A 19,021-nucleotide genomic window follows, 5' to 3' on the forward strand; every position below is an offset into this window, starting at 1 on the left:
AGTGCAGCCCCAGGGTACGGGCTAACGGCTGCACTTTCCCAGATCCAGGCTGCACTGTGAACTGTACTGAAGTTCAAGAAAGTTAGATCTGTCTAAAAATGGCCAACCCGATCTTAGTTAGACTACCCCAGAGGTAGGGTTAACGGAGATTGGGTTGGCCAGGTTTAGACCAATCTAAGCTTCCTGGAACGTCTGTTTAATTTGCACTTAGATCGACCTAACTAGGGATATACGTGTAAGGTCCTCACGTGGGCGAATTAAGTTAGATCAGGTAAGCGTTTTTAACACAATTTAACCTCCCCCTAACCTTCCTGAACTTCTGTATGCAAGCCTAGAGGACAAAAATAATACCAAGCTATAATTTATTAAAATTATAAGGTGAATACTTGCACCCTGTAGTTCACCTGGCTTCACCAAACAAGGATACTCCATAGGGAAATGGATCTGTGAACAAGCTACCCACAATCCCCACAAAAGCTTACTACAATACAAAAAGGAAACCCCACTGACCGTACATCCCTGGTTGTCACATACCATCCCACACTGGAACCTATAAGAAAGATAATCAAACAATTACAGCTTATCCTGAGAAAGATCACACCTTGAAAGAAAAATTCCCAACCTCCGCTGCTAGCTTTCAGACAGCTGGCAATACCTACAGAAACAACTCCGTTGGTCAAACAGAAAAAGAAACCAGACTGTGCCAAAACAAGTACAAACCCTGCCAACACATATCCACCAACACCACAATGAACGCTCATCCAACAAAACCATGAGCAATCACGGCTCCTACACCTGCCTGTCACAATCTATTGTATACCTCCGCCAAAGTACTAGATGCCCTCATGGAAACTATGCTAGTGAAACCGAGCAACCGTGACGCTCCAGAATGACCTCCCGTAGAAAACGGTAAAGGGCCAGTGGGAGAACACTTTTCACAAAACCGCCTTTCCATCACTGACTTGACAGATCTTGTCCTCAGAGAAAACCTACACAATACCTTCAGAAGACAGAACTGAAAATGGACATCATAATTTTATTAGAAACAAAAAGCCATTCATGAGACAATTGGTTTTATGGATCATTATACCTTGACCCCCAACTATGCCAACTTCTCTTTATATCCCAGGTGATAAGTACCCACTTCCCTTGCAAGTGATGAGCTTTATTACGCTAAATTAAACACATAATTAGGCTAAAGAAATTGCTCTAATTTGTAATTAGCTTGGATCACTTCCTTACTGAACTGATGAGGAGCACCTGAAGCCTGAAAGCTTGTCTCATCTATGCAAATTGTACAACTTGGTTCAATAAAAAATATTACCTCACTCAACAAATCTTGTTCTCCCATAATTTATAAAGCATTTAACACCCTGTGGTGTCTATATAAATACACAGATAAAATCCTGTAGTGATTTGTAGGTCCCCATGAAATCCTCACCATAATTGTGGATTCACTGGTTTGCGGAGTAAATCTATGTGGCCTTTCTGAAGATTTAAAAGCTTTGGCTTTGTTAGCTAAGAGTATTTGACTATACTTACATTGGTGAAAGCAGCAACAGCAATGACTCCCCCAAAGCTCCAAGAGGGACTGGCTCATTATCAATTAAAAAATATACTATATTCCTTCTTGGAAGTTCATAGTAGATAAAATTCACCATGAAAATAGGGTCACACAAGGCCCCCCGCTGTACCAGCGCTATAGTCGTTTCACTGTGTGAGATGTATATTGGAGTTTCCAGTTGTTGCAGATCAGAGAACGGCACCAGCTCCGCACAGGCCAGCTTAGCAGAATGATTTGGTAACAAGACCTGCCTCGCAGGATGAGGACACGTATGATTCCCGACAAAGATTGGGAGGGAGGTTCATTCTTCCCATGCTCCAAATTTTCTATTTTCTGAATGAAGTCCTATGCACTCTACAAGTGGAAGCAGATTCTTCTCTTAAGTGTGAAAAATCCTTCAGGTGTATTTGGACCACACTTACATAGAGATATGTTATTATATCCCTTCTCCACAATCTGATGCTTTTGCCAAATTTGTAATGACCTGTTTACTTCTATCTACACTACATCATAAATTCATCTTTCACTTGCTGCATACTGTTGGCCTGAGTTTTGATCTCTTATTGCTTTCTAGGTTCTCCCCTCCTACTAAGTATCTGTTCTGTTTGGATTTCCCCAAATGGACTCAGTCTATGTTTCTATGTTGATCCCACTGTGTGATTTCTCTCTGTGATCCCATTTGCACTAATGTCACCTCCACCGTTTCTCTGTAGTGGATGTTCATGTCATCTCAAAGAATATTATCTATGAAAGCTATCTGCATGTTTTGCAAGAACTGAACAGTATCAGAGGCAGGTATTTGGTCTGGTCCCTCACTAAACATCTCCCCTCCTCTCAATATTTTACTATCCACCAGTTTGCTTTCTTCATGGTTCTCTAGTCCGTTTTTGTTCTGCATGATATTCACTGAGACACTATTTAAAGGGGATTTCACAGTTTCCTACTCACCGTCCGTTATGAGTGCTCTGCTTGTGAGGACCCTTCCCAACATAAATTTGATCACTGCCAAGATAGAGCAAAGGATTCCACTTAAAACAGAGACACTGTACAGAAAGTCATCCTGAAAAAGAAGATAGCAGATATTAGCTTCTCTTTTGCACCTGTCATATAAGTTCAAAGACAAATGCTACTTTGAAATAGTATTAGATCTACTGACTTATCCAAAAAAGAAAAATGAATGAAACAGATTTTCACCCCACCAAAAGCTCTCTCTGCTGTATCTATTTGTTTCACCAGTCATGACTAAGATGGGCTCAAGCAATATCTTTCGGGCCCCAACCCAAACGACTCAGTATGCAGGTAGCCTGGCTGGCTGAAGGGTGCTTTCTTGCCTAACTATTGCCCGCTGTGGGGTGGGGTGGGTGGGGTAGAAGTGGGGTGGGGAAGATGAAGGACTGAGTTAAAGCCATCCAGCCATACTTTCCTTTGTTGATTTTCACCTGAGTAACAATATCAGCTGCATGTGCAATTCATTAAAAACAAGAAGGACAAAAAACAACTTAAATTCTAGTTGCCATGAAATTAATATAAGGTGTGTTATTGACTTGTGCAAGACTGGGATGTGGCCTTCAGAAAACAATCTGCCATTGACTTATTTTGATACTTGGGGGGTCTCTAAAGGTATGTCAGGGGTGTGCTGTGCAGCACTGGGATACCAGAGCTAGCTCATTTGATCTGGGATTAACTGTCCTGGGTTTTGATCAGAGCAGAAGCCGCATAGCTGCATTTACACACATAATCCTTCCAAGCGGTCTTACTGCTCTTCTGCCAGCAGGTGGCCAGTGAGAACATGACAGGTCTGTCCCTGGACAGACTTGCACTAAAGTTAAATGAGCTGCTGTTAGCTTACAGACACACAGGGCAAGATCCCAATGTAACAGGAAAAAGTGTTGGCATGTTTTATCTGGCGTACTTCACAAGTTCCAGGACAAAAGGCTTTCTCCTAGGAGAAACACATCTCAGAGACGTACAACATCGCCTCAGAAACTGGAGGCAATCTAACCACCCTACACAGATCTCCACCGCTGGCGGATTGACCCTGCTGAGCAGTTTTGTTTAACCTCGTCCTCATCGATACAAATACCATATTGTTCTGATTACAAGTGTCCCCTTTTCCGTCTTCTAGAAGGACTGTAAAAATTGCGCTCAAATTATATGGGAGGGTGAACCCATAATCAAGCCTCGTACTGCCTTGACTTTTATATTATGGTATTTCTGTGTGTTCGTTACAAATACAAAGTTAGAAAGTTTCCATTGCAGTTTTTTATTTTAGTATTTTTACTCCATTTAGCCATTTCCATCCTTTTCTTGGTCATTTGATTCTTGTGTGCGAGTTTGTAAAAGCAACAGCAACTACTGATGTATATTCAGAGGGAATATTCGTTTTTGCAACATTTACTTTGAAAATGGGAGCAGGTGGGATCAACTTATAATCAACTTATAACCAGAAGAGTATGGATATGAGAAACATCTTGCACAATAGGCATAACTTCCATGTCTGCAAATCCTAGAGGTACATGCCAGTGGGATCCCGTGACTATAATTAAAATATTCTGACACAAATCCCTATCATAACAACTGAATTTTGCATTGCCTTAATCAATCTCACCCAGAAATCACAATTATAAATGGAGGCCTAAGGAATGGGGAAAAGGGTTTCAGAAAAAGGTAGTGTAGACAGTGGGAACAAAATTAAAGAGAAAATGTCATTAAATACATCACCAAGCACTGATGGAAAATCATATATTTTTTCTTTGAAGTTCTATTTATTATATTCCCTTTCATTCACAGGTTCAGATTTTTTGGCCATGTACATGGCATGTTGGTGAGATAAAGGAAGATAAAGGGCACCAATAGAAAGAAAGTAAACCAGAAGTAGATAAAAGCAAAGAGCTAAAGCAGGTAGAAGGAAGATGGAAAGAAAGGAGTGCATCCAAGATCATTGTGTATTTAGGGCGCTGGAGTTTCTCTGAGTGTCGAAGGAAGAGGAGTAAGGCAGAATAAAGACAACTTAGCAGAAGGCACAAGGAAAGAAATGTTCAGAGGGTCACAAAGACTTCAGCAGGGTTTGAAAAGTTGGGGAAAACTTTAAAATAAGTACTTTAATCTGGGATCACTTGTCTGAACTTCCTATGCCCCTTCCCAAATACATCCTTGCCCTCCTCAAAGCTTGAACTTTACTCGTGTTCCTACAGGTACGGCAGATTTATTTACTTATTTATTCATTCATTTAATTTATATGCCACCCTTCCCAACAAAGGCTGGGAGCAGCTTATAATCAGACAGCAGAACAATTTACAAGCCGGAGAGTGACAAGAGGACCAAACAACTTAAAAGAGAACTAGAACATCAAGATGAAAGACTCCCTAAACAACATCACATCCCTGTTTTGCTTGACAAATACTTGCCTAAATAGGATGGTTAGACAGGTTCTGGGGCTTCACATAGTACAAAAATGCTTCCTATTTGGAAAATTGGATAATAAAGTGATTTGAATCTGAAAAATACTCAAAACCCACCGAAGGATCTGACATTCTAGCTGTATGCACATAAGTGCGAGGACACCACATCCAGAACAATGTGCAGCTTATTTTGATTTTTTTTAACATAAGATGATTAACAGATTCGTCTTTTTGCATCTGAAATAGTAATCTTGCAATTATCATCTTGGTAACTTAACTGTGTTCTCCCTTCAGGATCTCAACTCACTGGTCCTTAATTGACAGAAAATGTCCTCCCATCAGTCCTTGTCACTGATATACTATGTATATCAGGAAGGAGAGGTGAGATTGAAATTGGTCTGACCAAATGACATCGAGTTCTACTGTAAATTGGCTACTGGCATTTTACCCACTGTGTTGTCATCTAGCTTTTCTCAGGTTAAATTACTCTGATTGCAGAAGTCAGAGCAAATGTTGTCTCCCTCCTATATCATATGTACAGCGATGAATCCAGGAACTGCAGCAACACCTGCCCTGGAATATTGCGAGCATAGGTTTAAACTGAGTTATTTGATGATACAAAGATCATCAAAGAATTTTAGGAAGTTCAGCTATATAAGAACGGTTCGCAACAGATGACAAAACCGAAACAACTGAGGAATAGAAGGCTGTTGCTTCCCAGGATGTAAAATTAAAATCTCAATCCTCAGTAGCCCTGGACCCAAATACAGTAGTACCATATTTTCTTGCACATAACCTGCACCTTTTTTCCCCAAAACCAGCTGGGAAAAATTGGGATATGCATTATATCCAAGAAAAACAGATCCCTGCAGCTCCAGAAATGTGACAGCGGGGGAGTGGTGGCAGTATTAACTGCTGCAACTGGGAGCCGCTCTCCTGTTGCCAGATTTCTAGACCTGCCGGTAGCCTTGCAGGATTGATAACATGGTCCCATGTACCAAATCAGGATGGCGTGTGGGATCAGTCAGCAGTTGGACCTGAGAAATCTGCAGCTAGGAAATCTGCCTGAAGACACAGAAGCTGCTGGAAGAGACCCCCAACCCCATCTCTAACGCTGCAGGGCGCAGCTGGTATCTACCAGTGGAAGAAGCTGCAGCACTTTCTGCCCACCCAGAGGGGCCTGCCGAGAGCTGTGGCACCCACCAGCACATCCCACCAGCAAGCCCAGGGCAGCTCAGCTTGCAGGGCTAGGGCTGCATGAATTAACACTCCCCCTCCCTGCCTCTGCCTGTGCCTGAGCAACCCAGGCCTGGAGGTCCGACCCAACACACAGGATGCATCTGAGCCTGGGTTGCCTCCCCCAGAGCCCCTGTCCCTACTGTGGCCCAAGGAACCCAAGGTTTCCAAAGCAGGGGCAGGCAGTTGGGTCAGGGTGGCTTTTGGGTCAGGTCTGGTCCAAGACAAGCAAACCACTCCCAAAGCCATCACTGCTCTGGGTTAAAAGAGGTTTTCAGTGTCCCACCACAATATGAAACAGCAAGAACCTTAAGCAGGAGAGAATTCAAATGATAGTAGCCCTGGACACAGCGTGCTGGATTTGTCCATAGGCCCCATTCAGCTGCAGTCAGGCCTAGCTCTCTACCTGCTGCTGCTTAATAAGATTTTTTTCTTCTTTAAGCTGCCCTTCAAAAAAGAGATGTGTATCATACACAGAGGCATGCTATATATGAGAAAAGACTATTAGACTCTTCTTATGACTTTCTTTTTCCCTATAAGTGTGATAGATTTGCCTTAACTGTTGGAAATAGATTTCAGTTGCTTTGTAGACTTCATGGTCACCAGCTGCAATTCTTTCAAAGATACTTACCCCTTTATAGCTTGATTGTGAAAAGCACTGAGTCACCTTGGTATTAGAATGTGCTCACATTTTGCCACTTGCTATATTGCTAGCACGTCATCATTTTTTCTCTGCACTATGGAGAAGAGCAAACTTTAATACACTTCAAGAGCAATTATCAGGGAGAGAATCTAATCCACACTGTCTACATGTTCATCAATACACCTTAGTTACTGCACATTTAGTTCAGTAGTTGCTTAATGAAGTACTAACTAAATGCACAGTAACTAGAGTTACTGCAGCATAGTGCCAGCGCATGGTTATTCTGATACTTACTGTGCATTAGCCTAATAACACTGAACAGTGGGCTATTAGCACGGCTTTTAATTGCCACGCTACTGCACAGTGTTATTAGGCTTATGCGCAGTAAGTGTCTTGTGTAGACATGCCCAGTGTCATTCAATCTCTCCTTACAGCTAAACCTTTAACCTTCTCACAGCTACTGACTCTGGCATCCATTACAACATCCTTATGCCTCTACCCCAGTGTGGAAATCAGCTTCTTTGCTTAAAACATGCAGCCCAATTTTCGAGGCCCAATTTTTGGGGAAAGGGCCTACGTGGTATACAAGTGAATATGGTATTATGCCAGTGCACAGATAATGATACATTATGCCAACAGTTTATGTGCTTATACCATCTATGGTTTATCCTTCCAATATCAGCATTGTTTATAAAGACTCTGAATTCAGGAAGATCTCCCCTAATCTACCTATTAAACTTAGGTATGGTTTCTTACTATGACTCCCATGGACTGCGAAATGGGACAGAAAGGAATTGTGGAATTAGGGTTCAACAAAATCAGAACTGATAAAAAATCACAGGTGACCGATTTTGGGAATTTTTTATCTCAGAGACACTCAGGTCCAACCATGCCTTCAGGATCTTGAAAATTACACAACCTATTCCTTCTTGCACAGCACCTCTTTTGTTCTTCATGTCTCACCCATTTTGAGAGAAGATATGATTCTATTATACATTTGTTTTGCCTTGGCATAGGTTTTGTACAGAATTCAATTACGTTTTTGTACGTTTTATTTAATCTATGGTGCTTCAAATATATTATATAATTTATTAGGAACATGCTGTAGTGTATTCTGCGTGGTCAAAATTTGTGCGGCCATTTTATTGGAATCTATGAGCAAAATCTTATATATGCAAAGCAGATTTCTATCTATGTATCTACTATAAACTCACAGTAGGAATAACTGAATATACAATTTCTACGGTTTTTTCAACAAAAATTTCTGCATGCACTGCATTTGTTATTGAATTGCATCACAACTGAATCCTGTAATTTTATTAAGGTAGGGCAAAAGAAATTCTGATGACAGACTGGGTGACAGGATAAGTTCTCCCAGCTCTAATTTTTATGACAGATGTACAAAGAGAAGTACCAAGTGTTTTATAAAGGAAAAGACAAAAAAGAGTTTCTAACCCAAACATCTTTTAGTCTAAAATAACAAGGCACCAGGGATCCAATTTTCAAGTGATCATAATTCAAATTTCAATACTTAAATGAAAAGAACTGTAGTTAGACAGTTTAAAATAATATCCACAGAGTGGTGCTAGATACTATGGCAATTGAGGACAAGACAGCCAGATAGATCAGTTTTAAAAAGTAGAGGTTTTCAATTCTAAATTTACTCTTCTTAACTCTTAAAGTGTGCCCTGGTTCTCCAGTTACATAGTGAGGCTGCTCTCTGCTCAGTGCCAACAGAAGGATTTGAAAAGTGGAAGGGATGACACAGGGGCTCTTGTCCTGGATAAGAATGGGAGACAGCCTGGCAGGATGGATGGCAATGAGGGGCCAACCTTGGAGTCATTAGGTAAGAAGTTAACATGAGGGGTGTCAGCCCTATGTGTTTGCTGGGAGGTAAATGGCAGTGATGTTTAAAAGTGAAGTTGGGGCACATTGAGACGATAATTAGAAAATGGCAACATGGCTGTGATATGGGTTGGGATGCGGTACAGCTTAGGCGCTGGGGCAGGTCCAGGACTTCTTTTGGGTGGCTTGAGAAAGCAGTTGGAGTGACTGCTGTGCGAATGCAGCTTGCAGGTTAGTTGCTTAGGACAGGGGTTGTCACCTGGGAGGTACGCGTTCCCCTGGGGGTACTTGGGAAAGCCTCAGGGGGCAGGTGGCACTGCGGAGAAGCGGGGGCACTTGGGAAGTGTCACTGCCACTTCGCATGTGGCCGCTGGGGGCCCCCCCTCTCCCCCACCCTGCTCAGCAACCGGCCGCCGGGGGAGCTCCCCTCGCGCCTGGAAGGGGGTACCCACCGGAAGGGGTACGCTCCTTAAAAAAGGTGGAAAACCCCTGGCTTAGGAGTAAAACATGAGGTTGGTAGCACTGCAGAAAGCTAAGGGTTAAACATGTTGCACCATGGCTGTGAAATAATTTTCTCATTAAATGAACACGTCCTTCTGAGAAATGACTGAAGGAGACAGCACAATGGAGATCTAAATTAATAAAAAAAGCCTGACCATCTGGCGCCACTTCCCTCAGGATCTTCCTTCAGCCCCACCCTCGCTGTACCTCTTGCTTTAGCATCTGACAATCATGAGGGGGTGAGGCACATCTCCCCAGTCTCACTGCATATAATCAGTCTGTGCTTTTAATTAAGCAATAGCAGTGAATCGTAACAGATGACTGCACTTCAAATACTGAACATTTCCGTATGACAGACGCTTCTCCTTTGGGGTAAACAGAAGCTCTTTCTTTGTCTATTTTCCTCTCTTGTTCCTCCATTGCTGCTCCAGTGTGACGGCGGGGTGTGTGCATCTAGTTAATGCCCATATCTAATATATAGCATATAGTTTCATATATTAAATATCAGTAAATTCTGAATTGACTGGAGCTCTGGGCTGTCACCTACCGTGACATACGAGTAGATGACGGGCCAGTCACACCGAGCGCACGGTGACTCCCGCTCTACGCAGCGCTATGCTGATGCGCACTTGGAGCGATCAAGTAGCTGCTTTCTTTCAGGATGTGGATAGGCCACGGCTTCGTGGCTGGCTGATATTGGAGGATATTTATGTGAGTGCATGTTTTTAACTATTAATTTTGAAATTGCACTTGAGGGGTGGGGGACAGTTATGTTATTTGGATGATAACACATGCTCCCCCTGATGCTTCCTCTCCAAATAAAATCACAAGTTGGATCTGAACATTCCTGCCCCTGGCATTTTAATTTCTGCTTTTTAACATTGATATTTAGCATGTTTCACAAAGAAAGAAAAATCACTCCTAGGATGGAGGAGCACTCCAAGGTATTGTTCCTAAAGCACGAACAAAATAAAAGATCCAGCTGCCTCTACACTTAAACCAAGTGCTTTGTCACTACAAATATCAGCAAAAATGGGAGTCTTTCAAGAGGTGATGGGTTTTTTTATGTCTGAGCTGACTTTGGTTAAGCCCCAACAAGTTGTCTGCGTAGAGCAGTGACTATGTGTTAAGTGGCTGCCATAACATCAGTCAGTTTGGATCTTGGGGAGGTGGGGGGATATTGCAGCATCTTTATCCCAGAGCCACAGCAGTTAAGGCTGCCACCACTCCCTTGCCACCAAATCAGTGGACCCCCCCACACCCAATGACATTGACCCCCACCCAATATCATCAGGCCAGCACATGGCGCTAGTCCACGGTAGAACCTGGTTATGGAGGATCAGGCCCTATGCACCAGATCAGGCCCTGGGCCTGGCCTCAAACTCAGTGTGCTGGGTCGGTCCATGGGCCCCATCCAGCACAGGCCTGGTAGCAAGCTGAGGAGCAAGAGCAGGTCCCTAGCTGCTGCTTCTCAGTTACTTGCTGCTAGTACAAGGTAAGAACAGTTTTTCTTCATGATGCCTTTCAAAAACAGTGTGCGTGTTATACTTGGGGGCATGCTACATGGAAGAATATGTGGTAATTCAGCAACACGGACCAGCCTTTTGGAGGGAGGAGACATTTCACTTCTCTGGATGAGCAGCTGAAAAAACACCAGTACAATCTGAAGCTGCACTGATCAATTCAAGCTGTTATTTGTTTCTAATCTTTACCGTCTCTGCTTCTCTCCAATTCCACATCCCACTCTCATACACCGGTCCCATATCCCACTATTTCTACTAGTTGCCGGCAAATGCACCTCTGGCTCTTGTCTCTCCCTTTGTTCTCAGTCCTTCAACCTCACTGCTTCCTTTGGGTACAGGAAGATGCTTTCAGGTTTTTCTCATTCCACCTTTTGTTCACACATGTGGAGCAAACAAACCAGTCAATATTTGGATGATATGTACATGGAGGGGAGGAGGTCCTTAGCTGTGGATGACATGCAGGCTCCTCCCTAACCCTCCAAAAAACATCTGTCTAGATCTAAATGTTACTTCTCCCTTCACCAGTCCTTCCTAGTGCCTGCTGCTGCCAAGAAATTAGCACCTTCTGCTCATGCTCAACAGCTTTCCCCCTCAAGCCCCCCTAGCACTTGGGTGTATCAGGAGCTCAGCTCTAGAGCCAGAGCTTGTTTCTCACACCCCCTCCACGCCGTATAGAGAAGAGTAATGCTATTTCTTCTCTCCTCATCTCCATGGTTCTTGCCTTGCCTTTCTAACAGAGGATTAGGAGGGGAGAAGTGATAGGCCAGGCAGATCTAGGAACACATCAGCTCTGCACAGCTGGAGAAAGCATCTCCAGAGCCGCAGGGAGCCTGCTGGCAGAAACAGTGAATTGAGCTGAATTTGTGCCATTAGTTGGTTGCCCATCTTCTCTGTTTTCACACCAGTCCCTTCTCATCCCTTACCTTGTTTTTCTGCTCCTCTTTTATCTGCACATACTGAAAAATGCTGTCAAACTAACAGCCACCTAATGGGCTGGGAAGAAAGATTTTTTTTTAAAAACCACTTATATTTCAAATGCTTCTGGGTATAAATATTGCATATAAATAGTAATCACTTTTCAATGCAAACACCCCCCTCCTCGCCCCCCACAACTCTCCATCAAATTCTTTCCCAAATAATAAATGGTTTCTGCAAGGTCTTTTTTCATGTAAACAGTCTAGAGGGAGCTGCTGAGAAGCCAGAGGGTCTGTCTCACAAGCTAACTTCAAAGTGGACAGGCATTTTAATTGCTTGTACTGTCAGAAAACAACCTGACAGCCAAGTGTCTGATTTGAGATGAGCATTCTTTTCACATGCAGATATAATGAACTATTATTAGTACCAATATAATCTTGAAAATGTCTCGATCTGCGTGTGTTTTGACAAAGCCTGATGATGACAGGGTAATTGCATAGAATTAGAATATTTCCTGAAAATAAAATAATCATAATCTGCTGAGTGGTGTTTGCATGGGATTCTGCATCCCAACAAAGAGCATCATTTCTGTCTGAATACTGTGTTCATAAAAACAATCTATTTAGATTTCCTAAAAAATGCAGTCTTACATGGGAAAAGAAGGATAGTAGTAAGTCCCCACTCTAAACTCCTGAAATAACTGCCCTCGTTCTAGACCTGTTAATTCCAAATGGATACAAGATGCAATGAATTTGTGTTTGCCTTATGTAAAGAGGTGTATCTTTACATGAAACATTTAAGTGACTGCCGTATCTCCAGTTGGAAAGAGACTGAGACCATCCATGAATTTCATACAAGTCATTACACCATGCCTACATCATGCTGGCTGCATGTCCCAGATGGTCATTCCTGAGCACATCCTCATCTGCGGCCATGCACTTCAAACCAAGAAGTTCACCAGTGAGGCCACTTTGGCGCTAATCTTACTCTCCAAGATTGAGAGCTCAAGAGCAGGCCCAAAGGGATGCCCTGAGGCATCGTCACTCATATATTTCAGTATTTGGACCATGTGTGAAGGTGGGGCATGGGCAGAAGTGGTTTGTCTAAGATGCAATGCCAGAAGAATTAGCTGGAGATGACAAGTGGTGGGGAAAATATTATTTGCAGGGGCTGAGCCGTTACAAGGTGCTGTGTGCGGCAGCTGAGTGGCACCGGGCACTGCAGGACAGCAGCTCTGTGGTGCTACTGCTGTCACCGGTCACCACAAAAGGTTGGGGGGAGGGTGGGGGGGAGCCAAGCCCCATTAGCCCTGGCTTTCCACCGTCTATGCTGGAGAGGGGACCAGTGAGTACTAAGAAAGGCCCATGTTGTTTGTCACCAGATGCTATTGTCTTTACCATAGGTAGGGGATCAATTCAAAAACTAATGGTAACCAACTCAATAGAATACCTATAATGAAGGATTTGGTATGTGTCCAATAAATGATGGGATAATCTGATCCTCCTTTGTGCCAAGATTGATTTGGAGATACAAAAAAAAGGAGAAATCTCGTCAGGACTCAAAATGAATTGTGAACTGAAGTGATTTTGTTCTAACTTGAGGACTTGGACACTAAAGTGTGATCCAAGTCATTATTCATTTGGTCAGCCAAATTAAATGTTTCTGTAAGATGTAAATGGAAAGGATGCATTATTACCCCCTTTACCACGATATGTTGAGATCGGTGGATGAGAAGTCCTGAAAAAAAATCAACCAAAAACTTTAATTCAGTTTGGTTACTACAAGGATATTCTTCCAATTCTCAACTACAGTTGTATAAATAAATATTTTTTTGCTCGCTCCTAACTCTGAAAAATATCAAGAAAACTGAAAATAATATTTTGACCCAAAATGAAACGTTTTGTTTAAATTCTGAATTTTTAGAAACTATTTTAATACAACTGAAGGGAAAGTGCAATGCCATTTTAATTGAAAACTTAAACATGTAACTTTGAAAATGTGGAAATAAAATGCTTCTGATTTTTTAAGCAAGCAGAGATACGCAAAACTGAAACTTTTGGAAAATGTTTCATTGTTGCCAAATCGGCACTTTTTCTTTACATATAAATCAGTCAAAAATCTCACCCAGTTCTACTTGCAGCAAAAAAACATGCAGACTCCAGCTTCATCAAAATCCTACAATATCATTTGAATCTGCTGGTAACAGGGGAGTCAGTCTCTTTAAAAGGGAACAGTCAGCCCTGTTGGGAGAGCTCTGCTGCAGGGCACTGGAAAGGCTCCAAGTGTCCTGCTAAGAGCTTTAAAAAGCTCCCAAAAGAGTAAGCAAAGAAAGAGGAAGCAAGCTATGAGGCGAACACCTTGCTATAAGGAGGGGCCAGACTACTGTGCTAGGTTTACAGCCAAAGGGCTCCTCTCCTAAGTGCTCAGGGCAAGGGAAAAGGGCTGGGTTTTGTTTGCTTCCTTGATTTATTTGGGAGGACTGGCTGAGGGAGCCAGCAGGGAGCTAAGCGCAAGCAAAGCCCACTTGCAGAAGCTTGCAAGCTAGGCAACCTGCTTACATTCTTCTATTCCTTTCATCCTCGAGTAAACTCAAGCATGTGTTTTTTCCTCTCCACTCCTCTATATTTCTAATAAACCTACAATTCTTTACTACAGGAAAATCATTTAAACATATAGGCATTTAATCTACTAGAGGTGCACCTATATATTGGTTGGCTATCGGATTGGCACTGATAAAAGGAGAAATGACATTATCAGCTATCGGGGCCTGTGGACAGAGGTGATCTCTTTTATTAGACCAACAAGATTGGTCTAATCTTTAATTATTTCTTTGCTATAATCTTGTTGGTCTAATAAAAGAGATCACCTCTGTCCACAAGCCCTGATTGTTTTTTCTTCCAGACCAATATTGCTACAACCTGAATACCCAACACATGGAAAATACCAAATTTTAGCTGATTTCTGAAATGAAACCTTCATATTTTCCCAATCAGGAAACAACTTTGACCACCTGAAACCTGAGGTCCTGCTCCTGCCTTTGTCTAAGGTACTTTGCATCATCACAGCCTCACAGGAGAGCTGAGACTCCACACCAGCTAAGAACTGCTGCCCAGAGGGTTTTTCCATCTATTGACTCTGTGAAATCCTATGAAATATGGACTTTCATTTCTACCCAGGAGAACTGTTACACTCTTTTCTCAGATGCCTGATGAGGGTGTTTGTGCCCGAAAGTTTGCAATTAAAGAAATTTTTTTGCAAAAATCTTGTTGGTCTAATAAAAGAGATCACCTCTGTCCATGAGCTCTGATTGCTTTTTCCTCTAGACTAATACAGCTACAACCTGGATACCTGACATCTGCTTTTTTGATCGCTGTAGCTGATAATTATGGCCATGTGACCAGAGCACCCTGACGAGCGTAATTCGGTCCCCGCACCCCACCACTGGCCCAAGCCCATGGCAGACTACAGGCTCCAAAGAGCAGCGGGAGGGGCAGGGGGTGCACCAGCAGGGTAAGGTGCTGCGTGAGGGATATTCCAGGCCGTGGGCACCTTTACAAAAGCAGCTTCTCCCCAGCAGTAGTGGGAACTTGGCTGTGCAGGACTTGCCAGTGTTGAGGCAGCGGTGTGCTCTGGGGCTCCAAACATGCTAGTGCTGCTGTCTGCACAAGGGTCCACCCCGCCTGCCTGGAACAGCAGCATGGGCTGCGCAGGGAGCAGGGCTGCAGGTAGGAGCCGTGGGCAAGGGGCCGATGTGTGAGAATAAGATGGTCACCACCTTCCCCACTGAGGGCTACAGCAGGCAGGACGTGTATGTGTGTGTATGCGTGCACACATGTATGTGTATGTGTGCATGTGTGTGAGCACGTGTGTGATTGTATGCACGTGTGTTAGAAATGCAAAATAAACAAAAAAGGTTTATTTATGTCAGTAGTTTAAAATGCCTTACACTGTTACTAAATATCAGTTATCAGATTGGCATCAGCTGATATGGTTAGTTAATCATCGGCTATCAATATCAACCAAGAAAATCTTTATTGGTGCACCCCTATAATCCACCTATTCTCTCCTTACATGGGCATTACCTGGCCCCAAGTATTTATATAGATCCTAAATTTTAGCAACATTATCATTGCAATAATCCCCCAATTTGGAGAAATATTATCCTCTTTATTATAGATGGGCAAAACCCTAAGGGTTCGCCAGTCACTAAATTTGAGCACAACTCTTCAAGCTACTTGTTAGATTTTTAAGTTTTTGTATTAGCTATCCCAACAGATAATATACTCTGTAACTTTTGTATATTTTGCACAACAGCAATACAGTGTGTTTATCTTATGTGTTACTTTTTGAAAAATGCATTTCAATGGATCCTTGTACCAATCCTATTGGGAAGGATCAGTATATTCTGGATTTTTGTCATGGAGAAACTTAGAATGCTAGAAATTGTACTCACTTATGCAGCTGCTGGATTCAGCCCACAAAGACTAAATAACTTGCCCAGCAAATTATCTGAAGCTAAAACATTATCTATATACTGTATATAACATTTATGTATAAGGAATTATACAGTACCGATTGCATATTGAATCAATACAATATAATGATCTAGAGTATTATTTACAATATAGATTATGCTTTATTTTATAGTTATCAACTATAAGTTGTATACTCAACTGCAGCTTTATAATTATTATTATTTATTAAATTATGTAACCCATCTTAATACGTACTGTGCTTTGGTCCTAAACCTTTATCTGCTACATTACACTACCTCCTGCCTCTTTTTTGGATTTTAATCAGTGGTATAGATAACAGTTAATGAATCCTACAAATGAATATTTTATTAAACTATGGGGGAAAGAGAAACTATTCTGATGATTCGTTAATTATAGTTTTCCTTCTTTGTGCTAAAGCAAATGACAGAAATACAGAAGCATGCTTGCTTACTCCTACAAAAAGGTGTTCTTTGCCATACTAATGAGGACAAATGCCAAACTGCATTGACAATACATGTGTTATACTATTATCTGGGGAAATGCAAATACTGACTGAATAGTAAATTGGTATTGATTTACAACCCCAGGTAAAATTAAAACAGTCAATCTCTTCGTTGTTCTTAGCCTTCCTAACAATGAGAAAATGTGCATGTGTGTTGCAGTAGTATTCTGAACAACAATACACCATCCTATTTAGTTTTAAATTATTGTATTGGTATTTTTGTTATTTCGTATTATTTAATTATTAATATGGAGGAAAGCGGAGGACAAAAGATAAGACATTTCTATCAGACAGGTGCTAGTGGTAAACACTGACACATTCAGACAGAAAACAAAGCTTGAAATATAACATACATCAAATAAATTATACAAAATGAATATAAATACACATACAATGGCAATGGGCATTTATAGACATGCTCTGGGAGGTGAGGGAGGAGAAGGGGAACTTTAATTAGAATGGCTCTAAAAGCCGCTCTAATTAAAGCACATGGAGCATCACATGCATCTGTGTCTCATGTATCAGCATTACCCCGCTGAAAAATGACGGCAGGAGCACTTTAACTAAAGCTCCTTGATTGAGCTTTAATTAAAGTGCCCCCGCTGCCATTTTTCAGTGGAGGCATACTGATACACATGTCGCTGAAGCCTGGTGGAGCATGGTAATTATCACGTTCCAGCAGACTCAGTTAATCAAGTCTGCTCCGATGTGTTGTAATTACAGCGCATGAGAGCAGTCTTCCTGCACATGTATAGGTACCCAATATGAAGATGTTCCACGAATACTTCTCCAAACTTGTCAATGAGCACGCCTTCTGAGTTTACTTCTATTCCATGGAGATAATGATCAAGTAACACAGTAACCATCTGTACTAAAGCTTTATGGTGTAACCTGATTTCATTAAGGTGATACAGGAGGAGCATCACACCTCTGCAGACAGATCCAAAAGCTAAACAACAAAAAATGTCTATAAAGTCAAGAGAGAGAGAGAACATTTTGAATTTGAAATATGAAAGTTTAAATTAGGGTATGCTGAAAGTGTGCGTTCATGCATGCGTGAGTGTATGTGTTGTATTTATATGCTTTGAAGGTAATATCAATGGCATATTGCACACACACATGCATGCATTTATACCAGTATTATAATTAACAACTACTCATCTTATATACATGGAGGTGCTATCTCTTGATAAACCACAAGGCCAAATAATGAATTACTTGAATAGGATGTATTACTACTTTGCTGGAACACCCACGGCAATATACAGACTTTAGCATCCTAGAAAAGATGCATATGAGCTAATCATTAGAGCTATGCTAAAACTGAATAAAATGTAGCACTTCATGTTGGTTAACTTCAAAAACCAGAATAGAGCAGAACAGGAATAAAAATAACCCATCACTGAGCAATATAATAATAAATAACACCTTAAGAGTGAGAAGGGAGTCCAGACTTGTGTATGTATATATTCATGCATGGACAAATTGCAAATTCATATACACAAAGCAATCTCTACTGCTCCAAAAATAATGTAAGTGTCTCTACAAAACATTTTCTACAGACATATTCTAGTATTAAGTCTGAATAAGAAATATGCAGTGGGTTCAAATTCAAGTTGAAAAGAATGTGAAAGCACAGCCTGACCTTCATTGACTGCCTGTGCCCCACAGTCAGGGAGCAGGGCCCAGGTTACACTTCCTGGTGCTCAGAAGATTCATCTCCCCAAGGCATTTCACTCTAACTCTCCTTACAGTAATACATGGGACAGTTTTTTTATGATATCAGCTGCCACTCACAGTTGTACAAATACTGTATCTTCAGACCACTACAGGTAATATTTCCATTGACTGAAGGAAAGTTCAGCTCTAGGTTCTAGCCATTATGCACCCCACAACAAATAGGAAAACATTCATTACTCACTATATATACTCTGTATCACAGGCACCGAAACTAGTATTGTAGTAAAAGTGATTATATTTTAAACATTTGGGATGAATACAATTTCTAAAAACTTTTAAACAAACCTCTCTTCCTCACAACAGTAATAACAAGGACACAGTTGATCCATAGCCCAAATCTGCTGCATCATGTTCAATCCAAGCTTTTTAATTGCCAGCCACCAAAATCACATACATATATACATACACTTGTACAACATGAAACTGCCCATGGTTTAGACCTAACCAGTCTAACCAGTCATTCAAATCTAACTTGACAGTCATTCCTAGGAAACCAGCACAGAGACCCAGGCACAGTAGGCAAGGGGACTAAAAAAGGACATGTATTTTCATTGGGTTTTTGGTTGTAGCCATGTTCATAAATTCATAGATGTTAGGGTCGGAAGGGACCTCAATAGATCATCGAGTCCGACCCCCTGCATAGGCAGGAAAGAGT

The 19,021-nt window shown here is 41.7% G+C and overlaps 1 protein-coding gene across 1 annotated transcript in view; it reads right to left on the minus strand.

Annotated features, from left to right (window-relative positions):
- TMEM163 (transmembrane protein 163) overlaps nucleotides 1-19,021 on the minus strand; it is a 225,187-nt gene that overhangs the window by 35,340 nt on the left and 170,826 nt on the right. The window contains exon 7 of the mRNA XM_025197586.1: nucleotides 2,513-2,624. Within this exon, the coding sequence (XP_025053371.1) occupies nucleotides 2,513-2,624 (112 nt within the window). The remainder of the gene's footprint in view (nucleotides 1-2,512; nucleotides 2,625-19,021) is intronic.

Source organism: Alligator sinensis, unplaced genomic scaffold (assembly GCF_000455745.1).
Source record: "Alligator sinensis unplaced genomic scaffold, ASM45574v1 scaffold277_1, whole genome shotgun sequence".
NCBI classification, from domain to species: Eukaryota; Metazoa; Chordata; order Crocodylia; family Alligatoridae; genus Alligator; species Alligator sinensis.